The 24,506-nt window shown below is 43.2% G+C and overlaps 1 protein-coding gene across 6 annotated transcripts in view; it reads left to right on the forward strand.

The window, feature by feature from the left end:
* Positions 1-24,506, forward strand: part of EML4 (EMAP like 4) — a 264,083-nt gene that overhangs the window by 226,336 nt on the left and 13,241 nt on the right. For all 6 annotated transcript variants that reach the window (XM_073628449.1, XM_073628444.1, XM_073628446.1 and 3 more), the window contains 5 exons: positions 4,454-4,605; positions 15,271-15,396; positions 16,852-16,983; positions 18,950-19,017; positions 21,017-21,105. In XM_073628449.1, the coding sequence (XP_073484550.1) occupies positions 4,454-4,605; positions 15,271-15,396; positions 16,852-16,983; positions 18,950-19,017; positions 21,017-21,105 (567 nt within the window). The remainder of the gene's footprint in view (positions 1-4,453; positions 4,606-15,270; positions 15,397-16,851; positions 16,984-18,949; positions 19,018-21,016; positions 21,106-24,506) is intronic.

Consider the following 24,506-nt stretch of genomic DNA (forward strand, 5'->3'; position numbering starts at 1 on the left):
AATACACTTCAGCGAAAAGCTTGGATTGGAACAAAAATTGATGAGAGCATCCTGAGTGGCTGTTTGGATTCAGACCAATCAATCTCACTCTAATTAGCCAGCTTTCGGAGTCTGTAACCTCAGCACAATCTCCCTCTTACTGCAAGAACATTGTCATAGAGATTTGGCCACCAGAACTACATTATGTAAAAAGGTTTTCTGTTCCTGCCTTATGAATTCAATAGCTCAGGGCAGAGAGAACAAGGAACTGAGGACCATTAGTCACTTCCAAAAGAATTTTCAGAATACCAACATTTCCTGTTTTGCAGCACAATCTATAAAATCTAAATATTGTAAAACCCATCCGGAGACTCGGCATTTCTCCTCCAGGATTTATGCTGCATACTTATTTAAGAGATGGTAGAAAATAAACGTATTTCTCAGGCAAGAATGCCATTGTTTGAGTTTTCCTGAAATAAACATATAGTAGGTGAACCTGAACAAAGCTCAACATGAACAAAGTAAAGGTGAACCTTTGTTACCTGCTTTTATGTGCAAAAAAAAAAAAAAGCGGCAGACTAATTGGACATGTATCAAGCAAATAAGCAACACAAATTGTGATAAATCGGTCTGCATCTCCTTCAGCAGAATCTCTGCAACAGGTTTACAGACCCGTGCATCTGTATTCCGAGGCAGCCATGTGTGACAGTTTGTAAAGTTCAAAGACCGATACTGTATGCTATATTGCCAAAAGTACTGGGACACCTGCCTTTACACGCACATGAACTTTAAAAGAGAAGTATGGGTATTTTTGTTTTTTCGTTATCATACTTAACTAGTTGGATGGAACGTTAGACCGATGCTGAAGCTGTCCCCCAGCGTCTCTGCACTGAGAATCGAGCCACCGAATACCGCCGATGGCTCGTTTCTCACTCTTCCCCGAGCGGAGAGATGCTGCCTGTCAGTCAGCATCTCTCCTGCTCTGATCCTCCATGCTCATTGGAGCGCTAAGCTGTGGTGGGGCGGGGAGCGGCCGTCTCATCGGCTCGCTGAGACTGCCATCAGTCAAGGCATCTGGCGGATCCAGACTTGGGAAGTCAGGATGACGCGCTACCTCGACTGATGGCAGTGACGTCAGCGGAGATCGGACTTCAGTCTGTTTTCCGCTGAAAACAGGTCACAGGAGGGTAAAACGAATTGCACTCCTGTGACCCAGAGGAGAAGCCCAGCCTAATAAGCTCAGGCTGGACTTCTCTTTTAATGGAATCCCAGTCTTAAGCCATTGGGTTTAATGTTGAGTTGGCCCACCCTTTGCAGCTATAACAGCTTCAACTCTTCTGGGAAGGCTGTCCACAAGGTTTAGGAGTGTGTCTATGGGAATGTTTGACCATTCTTCTAGAAGCGCATTTGTGCGGTCAGGCACTGATGTGAGTGAGAAGGCCCGGCTCGCAGTCTCTGCTCTAATTCAATTTGGATTGGTGCAGGCCAGTCAAGTTCCTCCACCCCAAACTCTCTCATCCATGTCTTTTTATGGACCTTGCTTTGTGCACTGGTCCAAATCATTTGGTGGAGGGGGCATCATGGTGTGGGGTTTTTTTTCACGGGTTGGGCTTGGCCTCCTAGTTCCAGTGGAGGGAACTCTTAAGGCAGGGGTCAGCAACCTTTTTCCACTTAAGGGCCAGATTCAGTGTATGTGAATGCATGGAGAGCAACATTCACCTGTTAATAAATGAAGATGATGATAATCCTAACATAGTAATAACAGTACAGGTTGACCTCACTTTAAGGTGCTTCACTAATACAAAGCTTTACATTACACAGCCCCCTGCACCTCCTTGACCCTCTTACATTACACAGCCCCTCACCTCTGGACTCCTTTACATTACACAGCACCCCCCTGGTCTGTAGATTGCTTTTTCAGAGGAAGGCACTTTTTACAGTAAGAGACCTCAGAGTAGTAGAGGAGCGGGACATATGCATTTGTCAAGTTGAGGGGACTGGGGATGGGGGGGTGTTTTTCACAGTGGACTCACCAATTTTGCAGCCTCTAGTGTCCTCCAATTGAATTGTAAATGGTTATGACTGCTGCAGCTACACACTCCCAACTACCACCTCGGGGTGTGTGTGTGTGTGTGTGTGTGTGTGTGTGTGTGTGTGTGTGTACATCGGAGGGTGGGACTGCTAGTGTGGCCACAGCAGGTATTGGCTACTTTACAAGGGGTCGTCGGCACCCTGCAGCGATGCACTGTTCACTCTGAATCCTGCCTCCAATATCTCACTCGCAGGATTTGTGTGAGATATTGAGTGACAGGATTGGCACAGGCAGCTACAGAGACAGCACAGTTTACTGTGCACCATGGAGTCCTGGCTGGGCAGCGGGTGGACTGTAAAGGTGAAGCCGCCGACATTTGGCAAAGAGCACGCCCTCAGGAAGGCTCAGTGACAGGTGGACAAGTGACAGGCAGTCTAGCTGACAGGTGGAACAGAAGGTGCTCCCCGCAGGACCAGACCGGTGCCGCTCAGCCCGAGCCCCGCTTGCGCTGTCAGTGCCAAGTTGTCCAGAGCTAGAGACTGCCATTACCATCCTCCTTCCACCACTGCCAGCCTGCTGCAACCCCCTAGAGTGCATCAGATCCAGCCCTGATGGTGCCTGCTCAGTAAGAGGGCCATGACTGACAGGCCACGCATTTAGCGGCGGCGGGCTGGGTGTGGCCCGCCGGCTTGGGTTGCCGACCCCTGTTTTAAGGCATCAGCATACCAAGACGTTTTGGACAATTTCATGCTCCAAACTTTGTGGGAACAGTTTGCAGATGGCCCCTTCTTGTTCCAACATAACTGCGCACCAGTGCACAAAGCAAGGTCTAAAGCAAGGTCTGTAAAGACATGGATGAGCGAGCTTGGGGTGGAGGCACTTGACTGGCCCGCACCTCAACCCGATAGAACACCTTTGGGATAAATTAAAGTGGAGAATGCGAGCCCCCAACAATGGCAATATAGACATCCTCCTAAACCTTGTGGACAGCCTTCCCAGACTAGTTGACGCTATTATAGCTGCAAAGGGTGGGCCAACCTTACAGACTAAGACTGAGATGACATTAACGTTTGTGTGTGAAGGCAGGTACTTTTTACACTATAGTGTATATTACTGAAGAAGAGACAAATTTCCCACAATAAACGGATGCTGAATTAAAAAGTGGTCAGGACCAGGTTTAACTCTGTTACAAGTGCTGCTTTATAGCAGCCAAACGAGGAATTTATGACTCGGGCTGTAACCTTCTAATACGTCTGTCTCAGGATGTGTCTCGCTGCTCCTGTTTAGCATTGCTTTGCCTTGCGACAGGATTAATAATTGCCCCCAAATATTGTGTCCAGAAGGTGTATTTATTTAAAGTTACCTTCACTTAAAGTTTTTACCTTTAAAAAAAAAAAAAAAAAAAAGCAAATTTTTTTTAAAAGTTAAAAAAATATGCATTTATTACTTTTTTTTTTTTTTCTTGAGGGCCTATATAGTATTGCACCCATATGCAACCTGCATATCACAGGTGCAATGTTAAGCTCTTGCAGGCTGTCAGTACACTGTCTGCCTATACCTCTGACACGAGCAGGCAGTTACCGAAGTCCAGGAAGCTTAATGGACTTTGAGAGTGCTCACCAGCACCCTCGCAGTTCATTGAGAACTACCAGTCGTCAGCCACAATGGCTGACGATAGTTGTAATTCATTAATTCGCAGAACCCCATGAATGAATGACACAGCCATATGGGTGGAGCCCCATACAGCCGCCTGGTTTTCAAATGGTGACCGCAGGTTCGGGGAGAAGGTTCCCCGCCTTCTGTCCTGATGAGGTGGTGGATACTCAACATATTACACCCTAAATAGGGGCATAGACCCAGCTTGGCTTCCATTGGTGGTATTGAGAAAGCACGCACCTCTGTGTGAAATGCGTCTGCCTGCCTTTTCCCTCCCCCGCCTGATCAGTCGTGGTTGTTTTTATGGACTTTGTTCAACAATAAAGCCTTTTTTTTTTTTTTCAAATGTTGTGTGCAGCCATCCAGTCATTCCTATACTTGGCTTCCATTAAACTTCAGTAATCTTTAGGCAAGGTGTGCCATAAACAGCCCAATCAAACAACCTGGTTTGCATTTGAGATAGTATGTAGTCATTTATGGGTACTCTAGGAAATCCGAAAATCAGAAGTGCTTGATACTGCACACAGAATTTCAAGAACTCATTGTGGCTTTGCAAACCTTTCAGTAAGAAGTGCTTGCCACATGTGTGCTGTTTAATTCCTTTGGGGAAGCCACACATGAAGCTTCAGGTCTTGGTGCTACAGACATTTGGCAGATTTCCCCTGACAAATTTTCTAGCAAGGCATTTGGATGGCTATCTAGGTGCTGCAATTAAAATTCTGTCAGTTTTATGCAAGTGTTTTGTCAGAATATGCCCCTGCTAACTGAGTAATAATTATGTTTCAGGTGTCTACCAAATAAGTAAGCAGATCAAAGCTCATGATGGCAGCGTGTTCACATTGTGTCAGATGAGGAATGGTATGCTGCTCACGGGAGGCGGCAAAGACAGGAAGATTATTATGTGGGATCACAATCTTAACCCTGAAAGGGAGATTGAGGTAAGACCATGGGCTGCTTCATATAATTTGCTGTGTAAAAAAGGTTAAAGAGGAACTCAGAATAAAGGCTTCTATATGTAAATATTTTTAAATTACATTTATATATTTAGGTGACCATCAGGAAGTATACATTGTTACTTGTATGATCAGTTTCCTAAAGCTGAATGCACATCTAAAGGAATACTGATGGTTCTTTATTTAAGAAAGTGGCAGTAGTCTACAGCTATTGCGAGTTCAGTATGGAAAATGTAAGCTTAGATTTCCAATTTAAAGTATTATGAAGACTGCACTTGCTGCCAGCCTCTCTTAAAACTACCAGTTCCCTATCTGTGATGCTAATTTAATCAGCCCCTCTCACCTGACCAGTCATTTTAACAATTCTCCCATTAAATTATATATGCATTTAACTTATGCATGTTAATTACCTGTAAAGGTCAACCTTGTGGCGAGATCCACAAAGCCCAAAACTGCTGCAGGGTGCCACTATCCTAGATTGTGATTCCACCAGCCCCAGCAGATTCAGATCTCATCTCCGTAACAGGGGTTCTCCAATTTTCCAAACCAGTGGCCAATTCAGGAACAAGACTGTGACCAATGGGACTGAAGAATGCCCCAACATCAATGGTCGCTGACCGTAAAAATAATTATCGAAAGCCTGTAGTCATTGGGAGAAATAGTGCTCCATCATGTCAGTGAGAAGAGGAATAGTGCCCCATCACTGCTGTCAGTGGAAGGAAATATGCTCCATCCTTGTTAATATGAGTCATTTTTCCCTTTTGTTCGCATCAGGAAAAGAGATGGTGTCAGTGTAAGGGTTACCATCCAATCATTGGTAATGGTATCACTGGAGGAATAGTGTCACATTGTATCAGTGTGACAGAATAGTGATCCATACTTGGTGTCAGTGGAAAAAGGAATGCCCTGTCGTTGGTACAAGTGGGATGAATAGTGCCCCATTGCTGGTGTCAGTGGGGAGAATAGGGCGCATTGTTGGTGTCAGTGGGGAGAACATTGCCCATTCTTGGTGTCAGTGGGAGGAACAGTGCCCCATTCTCAGTATCTGTGGAAAAGAATAGTGCCTCATCATTAAGGTCAGTGAGAGAAGGAATAGTGCTCAATATGTGTCTGAGAGAGAAATAGTACCCCATTACTTGTGTCAGAAAAAGGAATATGGCATCATAGTTTGTGTTAGTGGGAGGAAATGTGTCCCATTGTTGCTGTCAGTGAGAGAACCACTCCAATGGCCAATTAAAGGTAAGCAATAGGGAAGAACTTTTTGCCAATTGTTGCTGTAGAGTATTCCCCTTTACTCCTCCTGTGGCAGCTACATAAATGTTTATGTAGCAATGGGAGTGGCGAAGGAGCTGGGTCAGTACAGACAGTAGTTAACTGTGCCCCTTTAGTGGGATGAGGGCTATAACATGCAGGACGGGGGGGGGGGGGGGGGGCATAAACACTTGGCACGTTTCATTAAATAACTTGCAGCAAATAGTTATGGGACCAGGTCTACAGCACAAAAACTTTGGATGTTTTTGCATTTTAGAGTTGCACTTCAAAACCTCTCATGCACAATCGTTTCTTTTTCTTATATCATGGGACACCGAGTCGGGCTAATAATCATTACCTACTAGGTTATGCTCCATCACCAGGTGAATGGATACTTGTGGACTAGAGCTGCACGATTCTGGCCAAAATGAGAATCGCAATTTTTTCACTTCACTTTTTTAATTTACTGGTTAGTGTTGTGTTTTTTTTGTTTTTGTTTTGTTTTTTAAATTCATTAAAGTAATTTTTTCCAAAAAAAATGCATTTGAAAGACCTCTGCGCAAATACAGTGTGATATAAAATATTGCAACAACCACCATTTTATTCTTTAGGGCAGTGTTTCTCAACTCCAGTCCTCAAGGCGCCCCAACGGGTCATGTTTTCAGGCTTTCCATTATTTTGCATAGGTGATTTGATCAATTTCACTACCTTAGTAATTACCACAGCTGTTTCATCTAAGGGAAATCCTGAAGACATGACCTGTTGGGGCGCCTTGAGGACTGGAGTTGAGAAACACTGCTTTAGGGTGTCTACTAAAAAAATAGATATAATGTTTGGGGGTTCTAAGTCATTTTCTAACAAGAAAAAGGTTTAGTGTTTACGTGGTTAAACTTTTTTCACTTACACACGAAATCTATTCCATTGACAAATTGTTACAATGTTTATACTTAAGATAAACTGATAAAGTTTTGATTCTTGGCAGATTGCCCAGTTTTTTCCTTCCTTTCTTTTGAGGGCTGTGGCTTCAGAAGAGCAGAGAAAATTCTTTGCATAGAAAGAATTAGGAAACACTTTAGTCAAGATCGCAATAACGATTCTTGACGATTAATCGTGCAGCTCTATGGTAGACCAAGGGTCTTCAGACAGGAAGTGATCCCCTATATAACTCCTCCCACACAGGAAGCACTTCAGTTTTTTACCAGTGTCTGCAAGGTGGGTGGCACGGTTTGTTTGAGCTCTCTGAGCTCCAGGTCTCTAATCCCACAAATGGTTCTTAAATGAATCGAGGGATTGACTGATCCGATCCATTTGACACAGGCTTATATGCTTAGATAAATTGTACCCGAGCCTTGCAAACAAGACTCAAGATCCTGCAAGGTTTTGCCTATAATGTAGCCTTTAGGTGCTGGACCCTGTGAATTGGAATCCTGGACACCACAGCATTAAGGCATTCCTGCAGGGTGCTATACAGGTCCAAGGAAGTGGACCCTAAACGTGAAAAGGGTACCCAGTCCTTGAAGGTCCTCAAGTGACAGGAACCCGCCGTGATGGGTGAAGTTTGGGATCTTAGTTTCTAAGCTGCCCTGCACCTAGACAGGTAAGTGAAACCCCTTTACTTATTATTGTGGGGTGTCCCAATGATTGTAACAAACAGGCTAGCTAGACCTGTGTGCGGTGACGATATGGGAGAATTTTTGGGCTAGCTGTAGGTGTTTGCAAAGTGCACCTTTTTTGCTTGTGTCTGGCAGTTTCTTACCTGTATGATGGTGCACGACGGTGCGCCATTTCACCTTGGCTCTCCAGGGCGCACATGCATTTGCAAAAGCGCTGCTGGACTTAGTTTGGCGGCCATGGTGCACGCGGCTTCGCCGCGCAGTAGCCTTTGTCTGGGCACACGAAGCGCACCCGTTCACCGAGACCATGCACATGCACGACGCACAGAATGTTCCGGCGCACACCCAGCTTATTTAAGCTGTATAGGCCAAGCATGCGGTGCTTCCAGGCAGCTGTGGGACACAGATCAGGCTCTGAACAGACACTTGCAGCGGTTAATTTTTTCCTTGCCGGGTCACGTGAGACACCAAGTGTTGCTTGGCAGGCTAAAGGTGCTTAGCAGGATTGTTACATAGGGGCTTGGGAGCCCTATTAAAAGGTCTCCCTTCTAATGTGTTTTTATACTACACCCTACACCAAGTAGTCTTTGTGGCTAGTAAATGTCTTCAAAAAAGAGGAGCGGGACTAACACTACAGGGAAGGGAACACCGATGTCGTCAGTAGTTCCTGATGAACCTAGTCGTATCCCTAGTGTTGTATCCCCTGAAAGACCAGGCAATCTGAGCCGCTGCGCCTATCTGGTATTGTTCCTACAGTCAACGCTGCTGCTTCACACTTTATCACTAAGGATGAACTGTCCTCGGCCCTAGCCAGGTTAGAGCACAGGATTGCTGGCATGATTGTCTCCATCCCGCAGGGTAGCGGGAAGCGTGACAGATCCCCCTCCCCAGAGCCTCCTAGTCTGGAGCAGGAATGGGTTGAGGATGGGGAAGAGCTTAAAGCTCAGGACTCTGTGGAGGGCCCATCAGATGAGTCTGCTTCCGAGCAATCTGGACAAGAAGATATCCAGTTGGTGTCTGCCTCTCAGTCGCAAAGGCTTTTGATCCTGACTCTGACCGAAATGGTTCGTTCTGCCTTTAAGTTGCCTCTTGCAGAAGTGACTGAGCCCCACTGGTCCTCTTTGGGATCTCTGAGGCCTCTTCAGGTCGCACAGGGCTTTCCCTCTACACCCACTGTTGGAACAGGCGGTGTATGCTGATTGGGAACATCCTGACAGGATTTTTGTTTCTCCTAAAAGGTTTTGCCTTTTATATCCCTTGGATGAAAAGTTCATCAAAAAATGGAGCATGCCAGCAGTAGATGCAGCAGACTCTTCCTTAAACAAGAACTTGACTTGTCCAGTAGATAACGCACAGGGTTTGAAAGACCCTGTTGATAAGAAATTGGAGTCATTATTAAAGGTTTCCTTTTCTTTGGCCAGTAAAGCTATTCAGCCAGCTGTTGCAGCAATTGGTATCTGCCAGTCCATAAAGGATCAGGTCAAACGGCCTGATAGGCCTAACCAGGAGGATGATCTGCCTGAAAGTAAGAAAGTTATTTCTCGAGCGATGTGTTTTGCTATTGACGCCTTAACGGATTCAATACAGCAGGTTTCTCGTTTGGCTCTCGCACATATGCGCAGACTCTTATGGCTTAAAAACTGGTCAGCCGAGCTTCTTTGTAAACAGTTTCCCTTTTCATGGGGAACGTTTATTTGGCAATCATTTGGACAAATATATCCATAAGATCTCCAGAGGGAAGTGTTCTCTACTTCCTGTGAAGAAAAGCACCCTCGTCGTCCCTCGTTTAAAACCTCAGGGACTGCTTCCTCAAATGTCTCAGGGTCAAGGCGGTTCCGGCACCAGACAACCCTCCATTTGGCTCTGTATGAGTCTTCTAGGGAAGATGGTAGCCTCCTTCAAGGCAGTGCCCTATGCTCATTTCCATTCCAGGTCTTTACAACAAGACATCTTGTTGGCCTGGATCTGGAGAAGCCCTCAATTATCCAATGTGCTCATCGCCTCGGGCACGATTACGCCTAAACTGGTGGTTGCAGGATCAGAACCTGCAAAAGGGAAAATCCTTTCTCCCGGTAACTTAGAGAGTACAGACTACAGATGCCAGTCTCTCGGGCTGGGGAGCGACCCTAGAAGGGCTCACAGCTCAGGGGAAATGGTCAGGGACAGAACAGATCCTGCCCATCAACGTCCTGGAATTACGGACTGTACATCTGGCCCTACGGTCCTGGACGGTGGAACTTCAAGACTGCCCTATCAGGGTTCAGTCCGACAATGTCACTGCAGTAGCGTATATAAACCACCAAGGTGGTACCAGGAGTCGTTCAGCTCTGAAGGATGTGAACCACGTACTAGCCTGGGCAGAGGGACATGCGCCGATTTTATATTGGCAGTCCATATCCTGGGAGTAGAGAACTGGAAGGCAGATTATATCATCCGCCAGCAGATCTGCCTGGGGGAATGGTCCCTACACCCAGGGGTGTTCCAGAAAATTTGCAAGTGTTGGGGATGGCCTGAGGTTGACCAGTTGGCATCCAGGTTCAACAACAAGCTACAGCAATTTGTGTCCTGAACAAAGGATCCGCTGGCAATCAGAGCAGAAGCTCTGATAGTTCCATGGAGACAGTAATCCCTGGTTTATGCTTTCCCTTCGATCCTTCTCCGTCCACATTTGTTGCGCATGATTCGGAAAGAGGGGGTTCCAGTCATTCTGGTGGCACCAGCCTGGCCCAGAAGGCCCTGGTTCCCGGAGATTGTAAGACTGACAATAGACGGGCCATGGATGCTTCCACGTTGCCCCGATCTAGTGTCTCAAGGTCCTATATTCAACCCCAGTTTACAGTCTCTAAATTTGACGGCATGGCTATTGAAGCCAGGGTGTTAAAGAACCGTAGCGTCTACCCTAGTGAATGCTATAAAAGCTGTCACTAGGAAAATTTATCATAAGGTCTGGAAGACTTGTATTGCTTGGTGTGAAGCCAGAAAATGGCATCCTCGGAAAAACGTGATTGGGAAAATTCTCTTTTCTACAGTCAGCTGTGGAAATCAAATTGGCTTTGAGTACAATCAGAGGTCAAGTTTCAGCCCTATCAGTAGTCTTCCAAAGGCCTTTAGCCTCCCATTCACTTAGCCAAACCTTTATGCAGGGGCTAACGCGCTTGCTTCCCCCCCATTACGTCACCTATATGTCCTTGGGACTTGAACTTGGTGTTGTCTGTGTTACAGAAACGACCATTTGAACTCCAAGGAAATTCCATTAGACTTGCTGTCACGCAAGCTAGCCTTCCTGATGGCCATCACCTAGGCTAGAAGGGTGTCGGAGTTGGCGGCCCTTTCGTGCAGGGAACTATACTTGATCTTTCACCACGATGGGGTCATGTTACGACCTGTTCCATCCTTTTTGCCAAAGGTGGTGTTGGCCTTTCATTTAAATCAGGACATTATTTTGCCTTTTTTTTCTCTCAGCCTCATTCGCTGGAAGAGAGGCGACTGCATTCTTTGGACATTGTCCAGGTAGTCAAGGTTTATTTGTCTAGATCTGCGGAGATCCAAGGATCAGACTCCTTTTTATGTTTTACCAAAAGGGCCCAAGAAAGGGCAGGCAGCTTCCAAAGCTTCCATTGCCAATTGGGTCCGTCAGTTGGTCATTCAGGCCAAACTTAAAGCTCCTCCCTTTAGGGTGAGAGCACATTCTACCAAGGGTGTAGAAACCTCCTGGGCTTTTCGCCATCAGGTATCTGTGGCTCAGATTTGTAAGGCTGCTACCTTTGTCTTCAGTGCATACGGTCACAACGAACAGCCGAGGATTCGGCTTTCGGCCGCAGTGTGCTGCGGTATAAGTTTTGATGGCTATTGTTTGGCAGGGTGTCTCCCTCCCCTCAAGGCTATTGCTCTGGGACATCCCAGTAGGTAATGAATATTAACCTCTGTGTCCCATGATGTATGAAAAAGAAAATAGGATTTTTTTGTCACACTTGCCTGTAAAATCTTTCTTTGAGTACATCATGGGACACAGAGATCCCTCCCCTCCCTTTTTTTTTTAAGATTCAATGCTTGCTACAAAACTGAAGTGCTTCCTGTGTGGGAGGGGTTATATAGGGGATCACTTCCTGTCTGAGGACCCTTTGGTCTACCAGTGTCCATTCACCTGGTGATGGGGTATAACCCAGTAGCTAATGAATATTAGCCTGACTGTGTCCCATGATGTACAGGTAAGTATGACGAAAAAATCCTATTTTTAGAATTTTTTGTTTGGATGGAGGAAATTCTTATCTTTCAACCTTTACATGCACAGTTGTTTTTCTTTGCCTTAGATTTGTATTTTTTTTATATAATCATAAGAAGCTTTTTTTCTAATTGGCTAATGACCTAGTTGCAAAGTTTGGAAATGACTTTTAAGAAGTGCTTCTAAGCTCCAGCTTATGTGAGGACATGCTCCCTGAGATCTCTGCCTTCTCAGACAGTCATGTGCCTTTCATTTAATCAATGTCTGCTTCATAACGACTTTATAAAGTAAGGCATATCAATCGCTGAGCAAGATGCCTGTTTATAAACCAAACCATTCTTCCTGGCTTTTTGTGACTTTTCCCATCTTTTTTTTGTAATTACAGAGAGAATGAATGCGCTTTAGTTTTTGCACTATTGTAAATATTGACGATTCTATAACCGTGATTGAAATACCTTTCAGGTTTATTGATCTTGCATTTTCTAAAGCTGTCCATAGATCACCATCTGACATTTTGAAGCTATGTTTACATTCACCTTAAGGCAGCCAGCATAAACACTTAATATACACTTGTGCGCATAAGTTTACATACCCTGGCAGAATTTGATTGCTTGGCCATTTTTCAGAGAATATAAATGATAACACAAAAACATTTTTCACTCATGGTTAGTTGTTGGCTGAAGCCATTTATTATGAATCAACTGTGTTTACTCTTTTTAACCACTTCAATACAGGGCATTTTCACCCCCTTCCTGCCCAGGCCAATTTTCAGTATTCAGCGCTGTCGCACTTTGAATGACAATTGCGCAGTCATGCAACACTGTACCCAAATAGAGCTTTTTTTGGTGGTATTCACTTCTGCGGTTTTAATTTCTTGCGCTATAAACAAAAGAAGAGTGACAAGTTTGAAAAAAAAAAACACTATCTTTACTTTTTGCTATAATATCCTAACTTTTTTTTAAAAAAAAACATTTTTTCCTCCGTTTAGGCCGATATGTATTCTTCATATTTTTGGTAAAAAAAAACGCGCAATAAGCGTATATTGATTGGTTTGCACAAAAGTTATAGCGTCTACAAAATAGGGGATAGATTTATGGCAAATTTTTTTTATTAATTTTTTTTAACTTGTAATGGCGGCGATCTGCGATTTTTTTTTTTTTTTTTTTTTTTTTTTTTTCCCATGACTGACATTGCGGAGGACATATTGGACACTTTTGACACTATTTTGGGACCATTCACATTTATACAGCAGAGATCAGTGCTATAAAAATGCACAGATTACTGTATAAATGTCACTGGCAGGGAAGGGGTTAACACTAGGGGGCGATCAAGGGGCTAAATGTTACCTAGGGAGTGATTCTAACTGTAGGGGGAGGGGACTCACAAGGAGAGGAGACCGATCGGTGTCCCTCTGTACTGGGAACACACGATCGGTCTCCCCTCTCCTGACAGGACGTGGATCTGTGTGTTTACACACAGATCCACGTCCCTGCTCTGTTACCGGCAATCGTGGGTGCCCAGCGGACATCGCAGCCGCCAGGCATGCTCATCGGCTCCCGAGTGGCGTGGCGGGCGCGCGCCCCCTAGATGACCGGGAAGCCCAAGGACGTCATACCCAAATGACCCTTATCAAAAGTTTACATACCCTGGTGATTTTGGCCTGATAACATGCACACAAGATGACACATAGGGGTTTGAATGGCTATTAAAGGTAACCATCCTCACCTGTGATCTGCGTGTGTGTGTGTGTGTGTGTGTGTGTGTGTGTGTGTATAAAAGGTCAATGAGTTCCTGGACTCCTGACAGACCCTTGCATCTTTCATCCAGTGCTGCACTGATGTTTCTGGACTCTGAGTCATGGGGAAAGCAAAAGAATTGTTAAAGTATCTGCGGGTAAAGTTAGTCGAACTGTATAAAACAGGAAAGTGAAAGATATCCAAGGAATTGAAAATGCCAATCAGCAGTGTTCGAACTCTAATCAAAAAGTGGAAAATGAGGGGTTCTGTTGAAACCAAACCCCGGTCAGGTAGAACTAAACTAAAATTTCAGCCACAACTGCTAGGAAAATTGTTCGGGATGCCAAGAAAAACCCACAAATAACTTCAGGTGAAATACAGGACTCTCTGAAAACATGTTGTTTGGCTGTTTCAAGATGCACAATAAGGAGGCACTTGAAGAAATATGGGCTGCACGGTCGAGTCGCCAGAAGAAAGCCATTACTATGCAAATGTCACAAAGTATCCCGCTTACAATACGCCAAACAGCACAGAGACAAGCCTCAAACCTTCTGGCACAAAGTCATTTGGAGTGATGAGACCAAAATTTAGCTTTTTTGCCATAAATGCTACATTTGGAGAGGAGTCAACAAAGCCTATGATGAAAGTTACACCATTCCTACTGTAAAACACGGAGGTGGATTGCTGATGTTTTGGGGATGTGTGCGCTACAAAGGCACAGGAAATTTGGTCAAAATTAATGGGAAGATGAATGCAGTATGTTATCAAAAAATACTGGAGGAACATTTGCATTCATCAGCCAGGAAGCTGCTCATGGGACGTACTTGGACATTCCAACATGACAATGATCCAAAACACAAGGCCAAGTCGACCTGTCATTGGCTACAGCAAAATAAAGTGAAGCTTCTGGAGTGGCCATCTCAGTCTCCTGACCTCAGTATCATTGAGCCACTCTGGGGAGATCTCAAATGTGGAGTTCATGCAAGACAACCCAAGAATTTACAGGAACTGGGGGCTTTTTGCCATGGGAAATGGGCAACTTTACCAGCTGAGAAGATAAAGAGCCTCATCCACGCATACTACAAAAGACTTCAAGATGTCATTGATGTTAAGGGGGCAATACACGGTATTAAGAACTGGGGTATGTAAATTTTTGATCAGGGTCATTTGGGTAGTTTCTGTGCTTATTATTAAAAAGAGTAAACACAGTTAATTGATAATAAATGGCTTCAGCCAAACACTAACTGAGTGAAAAGTTTGTGTGGTGTTCATGTTCTCTGAAAAATGGCCAAGAAATATATTCTGCCAGGGTATGTAAACTTATGAGCACAACTGTATATGTGTTTTCTTAAGTTTTAGAGACAAGGTCTGGTCATACTTGCCAGCAATGAAGGGTTGGCTTAAGAGACAATTTCCCCTTCCTCTATGTTCAATCTCTGTGCACCCTGGAACACTCCTAATATCCACTCTTTCACAAAAGTAAGAAATCTGGGGCACTAACTGCTTTTTATCTTCTTTTATTTCTGCTTTAAAGCAAGATTGAAAACAAGACCAACAAACATTTCTTGTGAATAGCACACACTTTTATAAATGGTAAATAGTATGTGCTATTTGCCTGTTTTTAGCATTGGTTTGAAACCGCAATAATATAAAAACCACGTGTGCCCCAGATTCCTTAGGCTGGCCATACACTGATAAAAATGATTCTTCATTCAACCTGCAGGCTATACAGCGCAGACCGATCTTCCACTGTACAGCTGTTAAAATACGTTTGTGTTTTTCAATGGTGTTTATTGTATGGGTGTTTTATATTTACAATATTTTGCAGGTTCCAGATCAATATGGCACCATCAGAGCAGTGGCAGAAGGCAAAGCCGACCAGTTCTTAGTTGGCACGTCTCGGAATTTTGTTTTGCGTGGCACTTTTAATGACGGTTTTCAGGTGGAAGTTCAGGTAAATGCAGTGTTGTCTTGCTTCCCTTACCTGAATTAGTTGTCGGTATCTATACTCTGTCAAATCATTACTAACTGTCATTGTATAACCTAGGACCATTAAGAAATCTGTTAGATCAGCCACATCATTCCTGACAATCTTATGACCTTGGCACATTCATACAAGCGCAGACATGTAGGCATATGCGTATAGTCATAAGTTCATGTCCTAAAATGTTTGTGAGAAAAAACCTGCGCAAAATAATGGTAACATAGAAATGCTTAGCCTTGTGGGTAGGGCTGAAACAACTAATCGATTAATCGACCATGAAATGAATCGATTGCTATTTTTATAATCAATTAATCAGCCAGCCGATTAGTTGGCCTGCATACAGAATGCATTATTTGTTTACATATCAGGAAATACAGTGCAGCACACATACAGCTCAGTAAGTGCCTGGGAACTTGTGAATGTGTGAGGAGCAATGCCTCATGGGATATGAAGTTCTGGGCAGGAATTTAGTGGTGCAGAAGTGTTCTTTACCTTGCTATTGGGGCGCTCTATACTGTACTTAACGCACAGCAAAAAGCAGTGTCGAAACCGATCAAAAGCAAACTGCATAGGTGTATACCGAGCCTTATGCTGGCCACACAGATCAATTTTCAAACGAGAATATTCAGACGAAAAATTTTTGTACATTCGCTGAATGAAAGAATGTTTGAAATTTTCACTTGCTTTTAACATTCTGTTTTAAAATTAATGTAATTTCTGAACGAAAACCACATATACTGTCTTAAAATTCCTTTGACCAAGCAATTTTCTATTACTTCTAAATTTTCCTGTCACTGTGGTTGAAAACGAACGTTCGATTTGACCCCACTAATGATGCGAAAATCGAACGTTCTTAAAATGACTTTTTTTTTTTTTTTTTTTTTTTTTTTTTTTGAAGGAAGACATTGTTTTTGTATGGCCAGCATATAATATATTCCAGTTATGTTTGAAAATCTGTTAAACAGTCTAACTTTTTTTTTCTTTAAATAAAAAAAGATCTGAGTCTGATATTTACCAGATTCAACCTCTAATAGTATATACAGTATATCTCTTCTAAAAGTATATACAGTATATCTCTTCTGTTTGTTATTCTCAGAGTGTATTAGAGATTTTGCTCCTTAACCACATCATTGGTTATTTATATTTACCACCATTAGATATTTAAGAATAAATTGCCTTTTTTTAAACTGTACATATTAACTAAATTATACACCACACTTTTAAGGTTATTAACCTATTAATCGAAACAATAATCGGCCAACTAATCAATTATGAAAATAATCATTAGTTGCAGACCTACTTGTGGGTATTAAACTGAAACCCATGCTAGAGGGACACATTGCAAACCACTAAGCTACGGTGCTCCTGCATTCCATGAGCATACAGCTGTGTAGTTATGGGTTTAATTTTTTTTTATACTTTCAGGGTCATACAGATGAGCTCTGGGGATTGGCAACCCACCCCTTCAAGGATCTACTGTTAACATGTGCTCAGGACAAGCAGGTCTGTTTGTGGAACTCTGTAGACCACACACTAGAATGGACCAGACTGCTAGAAGTGAGTATTGTAAAAGTACTGTATTGCTGCTGAAACATTTTGCATTGTTGAAAATCTGAAGAAAGTTTCCAAGAAAAATAAAAATCCTTCATTTCCTTTATTAAGGGAAGGCAACTGTTGAACCTGGCAAACTGAAGTTCAAATTGGGAATCCTTTGGGGGATGATAATAAAAAGAAACACGTTTTTAAAATGAAGCTGCTCAGGGCAAAGCAACAGGTTCTCTTTAATGCAGACCTCCAGAGACGCATATACTTTCTATTCACTCCGCTGTTGCCCTATTAAATGATAAGTTCACCTTTCGTAACATGTTACACCCATATTTAGGATGTAACATGTTACTGAGCAGCCCCTGCACTCCCCTGTGTCCCCCGTTGTGACAGCGGGCCATGGATCTTCTCCCTGCACCCGCTGTCAAAATAAAAAAAAAAAAAAAAGTTCTGTGAATGGAAGAACTACAACTACCATCAGCCATTGGGGCTGACGGCTTGTAGTTCTCAATGAACTACCAGGGCACTGATGCGCGCTCTTGGTAGTTCATTGATCCTTCCTTCCTGTCAATGTGTAACTGTATGCTTGTAAGAGCAGGCAGCTACATTGACAGTCTGTAGGAGCCTTGCATTGTGTCTGTGATCTGCTGATCATGGTACAATACTTTTACAGGTGCCTAATATAAAAAAAAAGCACATTTTTTTTTTTACCTGCAAAAAGATGTGCATTTATTATTTTCTTTCAGAATGGTGAACATATCCTTTCATAGTTAAAATGGAAGCTCTGTTCAAGCTGTGAGTTGTCTCTTGATTTCTAAACCTTTGCAACAGTGTAAAAACAAATTCCAAAGTAATGTCTTTAAAAGTAGCAGTCGTATTTTTTTTTTTTTTTTAACGTGGTATTGAAGGTTTGGCTTTGTATTTTTTTTTTTTTTTTTTTTTAAACATATCATACTTGCCTGCTCTGTGCAGTGATTTTTGCACAGAGCATCCCTGATCCTCTTCTCGGGTCCCCCGCCGGTGCTCCTTCCCCCATGACCAATGCCCCCAATAGCAAGCCACTTGCTATGGGGGCACTGGTGCAAGCTCGCTCTTAAAACCCTGCTCTATGCGTCCATAAGACACAGCTAGGACTCAGCTCGTCCCTCCACTGCTCTCTTCATTGGCTCACTGGCTTTAATTGACAGCAGTGGAAGCCAATTGCTGTCTCAGACAATGAGGAGAGCGAGTCATGAGTCAGCCAAGTCTCTCTCTTGCACATTACTGGATCGAGAGGGGGCTCAGGTGAGTATTAGTGGGGTGTGGGGGGAGCAGCACACAGGTTTTTTACCTTCATGCATAGGATCTCCAGGTAAAAGGGACATTTTTTTTCTCCAAAATAACTGTCCAGTACTTTATAAATATGGAGAACATACAGATGATTCAGGTAAAAGCCTGAGCAAGAAGAGAAAAAAATTGGAACAGAAGTGTGAACTGTTAGCAAAGTATGTGTATGACTACTTGGGATGAGCAAGGTGACAGTTTGGTCGTGGCCTGACCATCTAGGGTTCTAGGCAAATAAGAGCAGAGTAAACATTGGGGAGCTAATCACTGAATCCCCCATGACACAAGTCCTGAATTTGGGCATTAAGTGTGCAAAGAGGTTATCGCCAACTTTTAAGACCTAAACCAAAACTAGTAGGTTTGCAGGCCCATTAGATGTTTAAACCCACTTGTCTGATTTTGAGGGCATCAGGTGGCAGTCAGCCATGTATAGGGAAGCAGACCACGCCACCTCTGTGTGCAGGGGAGGGGGTGAAAGGCTGTCAGCTGAAATGAAAATTTCAGCCAGAGGTGCATGTTGTCAGCAATCTATATGCACACTCGTCATATGTACAAAGTTATTTATTTCCACATTTTATATATTTTTCTTATGTCTGACCACCCTTGTGTGCCTAGTAGTTGTAAATGACTAACAATGTTTCTCTGCCCTGTACAGGAGCCTGGACACTGTGCTGACTTCCATCCTAGCGGAATAGTAGTAGCAATTGGAACACATTCTGGGAGGTAATGCTCAAGTCATATGCTTTGTAGTTATCAGTGCTTTGAGGTTTTCCTCATGGAAAGTCTTTAAAGTGTACCTGCATTGAGAGAAAACACAGGCCGCCTGCCATTGTTGGCCTCCTTCTGCAAATACTAGTTGTCTGGCTTCAACACACAAACCTGCAACAAGCATGCACCACATAGGAGTAGCTTAGTTATGTATTCAAAATGTATTGGTCCCTGGCCATGGTGCAGCAGTCTGACTATTTACACTGACACACAATTTTTTTTTTTATTATGGTTAGATTATTGAAGCATAGCATTAAAACGTGACGGGGCTCCACCCTTCTCTATTAATTCTGGCTATAGGTACACTTAAAAAAAATAATCACTGTCCCAAAAGCCTAGTTGAGCCTATCTATGGCTTTTTTCACATGAAGCTGGATGTAGATGAGCTATGTTAACCCGAGTGGCTTTTTGTCTTTGCTGCAAATGCTCTCTCAACTGCCAGAGAGAGTACTGAGGCTGAACTGATATGCTTAGTATACTGTAATTATAATTGCTAAGTATACACTTCTGCGATCGCTTGGCTAGTATTTATGGTGTGCTGACCTCAGCTTGAAAGAAATATTTGAGTAGTTCCTGCTTATTGATCCCACACTGCTTCCTTCAATATACAGCACATTGGCAATGTCATAGGCTGATCGTTGCTTCCAAAATTCTGACTAACATTACAAAGTGTAGTCCAGAAAATTTGGAAGTTTGTGCTGAGCTGTTGCCTTAGTATTCATTCTCTGACCAGTTGATTAGTGGGAGTTAAAAACTATCACCAAACCCCGCTTCAAAATATTTCAAAATTTAGCCTGTGGTGGTCAAATTAGAATTCTTTAAAATAGTGTTGCTGTCAATGGTATAGCTAAAAAGTGTGGCCAAGCCTTTTTTGGGTCATGAGTACATTTACTAATGTACTCCTATGACCCAGCATAAGCAGATGGTAGGCTTTTACTGGCTATCAGCTGACCCAGCAGAGCCATGCCACGTTTGTGAAGGAGCCACACCTTGTTGCTGGGAGCCATCCAGCTGCCTAATTAAAAGCTTGATCCGCCTTTCAGTATGCAGCTGAGAACCTAAACCAGCGCCGCCTGTCCCCTCCACAGCCCCTTGCTGCAGTGAGCGCAGGAATAGCAGAGTGGGGTACAGTGCCTGACCATCACTGTTCTGTACTGCCAGCAGACCGAAAGCTGACAGTCCTGTAATCTGTCAGTTTTCGGTCCTAGGCCTTCTTCTCACGGGCATACTATTGTGTACACTCATGCGAGAGCCGTGTTTGCCCACACGGAGATGCACAGGTGTTCGGGGTTGTGCATCCACACAGCTGTGTTCCAGTTGACATGAATGTGACTGCATGCACAGGTGTACACTATATTATGCCCATGTGAACAAGTCCTTAGACCTGGCATGGGAAAGCTGCATTGTCACAGGGATGCTGCAGTATTGAGGTAAGTATGTGTGTGTTTTTTGGGGTTTTTTTTCGGTAATCCCATATTTCTCCTTTAAATTGAATTCTGAATCTAATGATTTTATTAAACTCAAGTTGATTCACTAAAGGCAAAGAGACTGAGCTCTTTGCAATTGGAGGTGCACTCTGCAAGGTAATTATCCAGAGCAATCATGTGCAAGCAAAAAATACTGTTTGTTTTCCCTTGCATTTGATTGCCTATTATTTGCATTTTCTAAGCAGAATGCAACTGCACATACAAAGTTCTGTCTATTTGCCTTTAGTAAATCGGCCCCAGTACCTCAAGCTATACTTGGTAGGACTCGTCTGAGAAAATTATTCTGACTCCCAGTGACGGGGTGAGAGCAATTTTGCCCCACTGGAGGGGTTCATTTTCAGATGTCCTACAAAGGCTTTGCATTGCATATTATGTTCAGCATGAAAACCTTTAGAAGGTTTTGTCTAACAATTTAAAGTTTAAAGTTAGTTCTCCAACATTTACAGTGGCTCTCCCTTGTGTTGTAGATGGTTTGTGTTAGATGCAGAGACACGAGATCTGGTTTCTATACACACAGATGGCAATGAGCAGCTCTCCGTGATGCGATACTCTGTCGGTGAGTAACTTTCCTAACAAGCAATCTGATAATATTTGCCAGTTGTAACATTGTGTCCAGGTCACAACTGGCTGTGTCTCGGCTTACTTCCCAGAACATTTCCGTGGGAAATCTGGGTTCAATATTTTAGAGTTGTCTGTCTGGGGTCAGAAATGCAGCTTGAAATGTGTGTATGTGATGTGAGTGTATTCCCTCCCATCATAACAAACTTGCAAAGTGTATGTAAAGACAAAACCTATTGGGAAAAAAGATTAAGGGTATACATACTTTAGTTCTTTGCCTACCAAAGAATTTGTCATTTTGTTCAGACAGTGCACAGCCAGATTGGTGACACACATAGTTCCTAATTAAAGCTGATCTCCAGCTTTTAGTGAAGTTTGAATAGTTTGTTTGGACCATTGTTGGGCCAAGCAAACCATTACCTTAACTAACGGCTGGGAGCACTGTATAAACTGTAGTCTCAGCTACTTTCAGTTACAGCGCTGTGTTCCGGCAGTGGGACAGGAACTTCCCCTCCTGCTGCCGTAACAAAGTTGATTCAGGCTGCCTGTAGCTCAACCGTTCACTGGGAGCTTGTATTCTATGAATTAATACGCTTCCTCTGGGTGACTGGGTCAGGGATCATAACGTCATGCGTCCACCTCAGCCAATCAGAAGAAGCTTTGTATTCATTTAATAGAATAGAAAGCTCCCTGTGAATGGCTGAGCTCATTTTACTGCTAGAACACACAGCTGAGGCTGCATTATACAGTTCTCCCAGCCAATGCATCTGTTAAGATACAAGTTCATCTGGACCCATTGTAGTCCAAATTAAGTATTTACATTTAACAAAAAAGCTGGAGATCAGCAATAAGCAATTCTCCTTCTTCCTGGTTCTTCTGTGTGATCTTGGTTATCCCAATCCATTCAACCTGATTGGAGAGTCGGTCAGCAGTGCCACGTCTGTTTAATGAGCTTGGAGCGGATTCAGGATGCAGTTATGGTAAATTAGGAAGTAATAGTGCAGATCCTGACAGGCAGAGTGTGTGTGTATATAACAAGAACACTCAATCAATTGGTGTATGCGCTGCACCAATTGATCCACTGATTTATTTACACATTTTAAAGGCAGCTTTGAGAATTTAGTTAACACATAGCTGCTCACAAGAGAGTAATATAATCTACTGTATAACAAGAACAGCCTGCCAGAGTCAGAAAATTCTTTTGAAGGGTAAAACAATCAACATGAGTCTTCGAACTCTGTGACTGCCTGGAGTCACACTTTTACAGCCAATGCGCTTGATGGCTAATATTGCAGGCAGCTAAGCCTTGCCAGTTTTCTCTTCCAGTGATCTTTTCTCTGTAGCTTTGCTGAAAGATTTTGCCATAATTTAAAACGAGCTACCCCAGGTAACAAATAAATTGGACCAGTGAACTGCTTTTTCTGTCGAGGATACATAGTAACTGCTAAAGATAGACAGTCTTTTTAGTTTACCTTTAGAAAAAATTCAGTCATTTTTTATTCTCCGTATCAATTCTCTCCAGTGCATTTTTCTTTGGTGTCATGTTTTTTTTTTTTTTTAAATCCTGCTCATAGGTGGTGGAGATGATGGCTATAAAAATGATTCCAAAAAGTAGGAAGTTTGGATAATACAGAAAAAGCATGCAAGACCAGTGCACCTAAAACATGGCAAGTTGCCCTTGAGAGAAGGTGGTACCTCATACTGATATTTAAAGCCATTCAGGAACTAGGGATACCAGCATCTAGTCAGGCACAGAGGATGATTAAAGCGGAAGTAAACCCATCCATAAAATCCTTTCATTTCTGGCACCTGCCAGAAATGTAACACTCCCATTGGTTGTGCTCTTAACCAAACTGTCTAACCATCCACTGGCTGGTGTCATAACTGATCGCTTGTGCAGCATTATGGCAGATGTAGATTAAACCGAGGCAAAGATGGCAACTTCCTTGGCTGAAAACGATAGGGGGCTTTACTTACACTTTAACAGCTAATGAGTTAGCCAGGTGCAGAAGATGAATTCGAGCTTATGAGGCAGTGAGGTGCACAAAATGAATTCTAGCTAATTAGACAGCCAGGAACAGAGGATAAACCAGAGCTAACAAGGTACACAGGGTGAATTAGAGCCAGCATGGCAGCCTGGTGTATAAAATAAATTGGAGCTAACGTGGCAGCCAGGTGCAGGGGATGAATTAAGGCCAATGAGGCAGCTGGGTGAAAAGGATGAATTATACTTTGAGGATACAAGATGCAAAAGATTAAAGCCACATTCACACTTTGTAATTCCAGATTTCCCTGCAATTGTGGCAAAACGCACCACGCATGTTTGGCATTCATTCTTAATGGCACCTCAGACACAGGGCATTATGCCACGTGGCAGAACAGTGCTGCAATTGTGGTAAAATGTATAGTACAAAGTATGTCGCCCAAACAGGAGCATTTCAGCAACAGCTACACACAATGCTTTTTGCCATGATTACAGCGCACTGCGTTTGAGGTGCAGTTGGGAATGAATGCCACCCAAACATGCGTGGTGTGTTTTGCTACAATGATAGTGTGATTTGGAATTGCTGGCAGAATCGCAGCAATTTTACCCGCACTTCAAAATCATGAAGTGTGAATGCATCTTGTAAAGGTGACCAGGCAGCTGGATTTAGGTTAGCTTCACACTAGTGCAGGTGCAGGACAGCGTGTAAATCGCACCTGTTCCAGCAGCCAAACAGCGCTGCTCTTGTGTAGACGCATAGGGATGCCATTCATTCTTAATGGCACCCTCATGCATCTAAAAATGTAGCATGTTTTTGGTTTTGGGAAATCGCATGGAGCAAAAGCATCATGTGGCTTCCCTGTGGCTGCATTTTAAAAAATGCAGGAATCTCTTTCCTGCATGAAAACAGACACAGCAGCCCATTCAAGTGTATGGGCCGCCGTGTTCAGCAAACGTGGCTCGCAGAGCTGCAAGGATGTGAATCCAGCCTAAGGGGTGAATTTATTATTTTACACACAACGCTGTGACTCAAAAGTAAACCAAAATTAATATCCTAAATTGGTGCCTGTGCATCAAACTATTAAGTGGATGTCAGCTGTACTTCTAATAATATTTTCTGTAGGACTGCTGCTGTTCATCAAATATCCATAAGTTGTTTGTCACATATGTAATAATTAATCCACAGTGCTGTCCTGGACCATTATCGAAAAATCACAATCTGTGCATATACCTCTAAAAGTGACTAAAAACAAATACATACAAGCGACTACAATACAAATATGATTAGTCCCACATTCTTAAGTAATTCATCATTGGTTCTATTTCTTCAGAATAAAGGGCTTTATTGAAAACAAAAGCGCTCCAGTGCTTGTGGATATTGCTCTCCTGGGTCTTGGCAACAATGTTTAGCTTCT

The sequence above is a fragment of the Aquarana catesbeiana genome, linkage group LG04, assembly GCF_042186555.1.
Source record: "Aquarana catesbeiana isolate 2022-GZ linkage group LG04, ASM4218655v1, whole genome shotgun sequence".
Taxonomy (NCBI): Eukaryota; Metazoa; Chordata; class Amphibia; order Anura; family Ranidae; genus Aquarana; species Aquarana catesbeiana.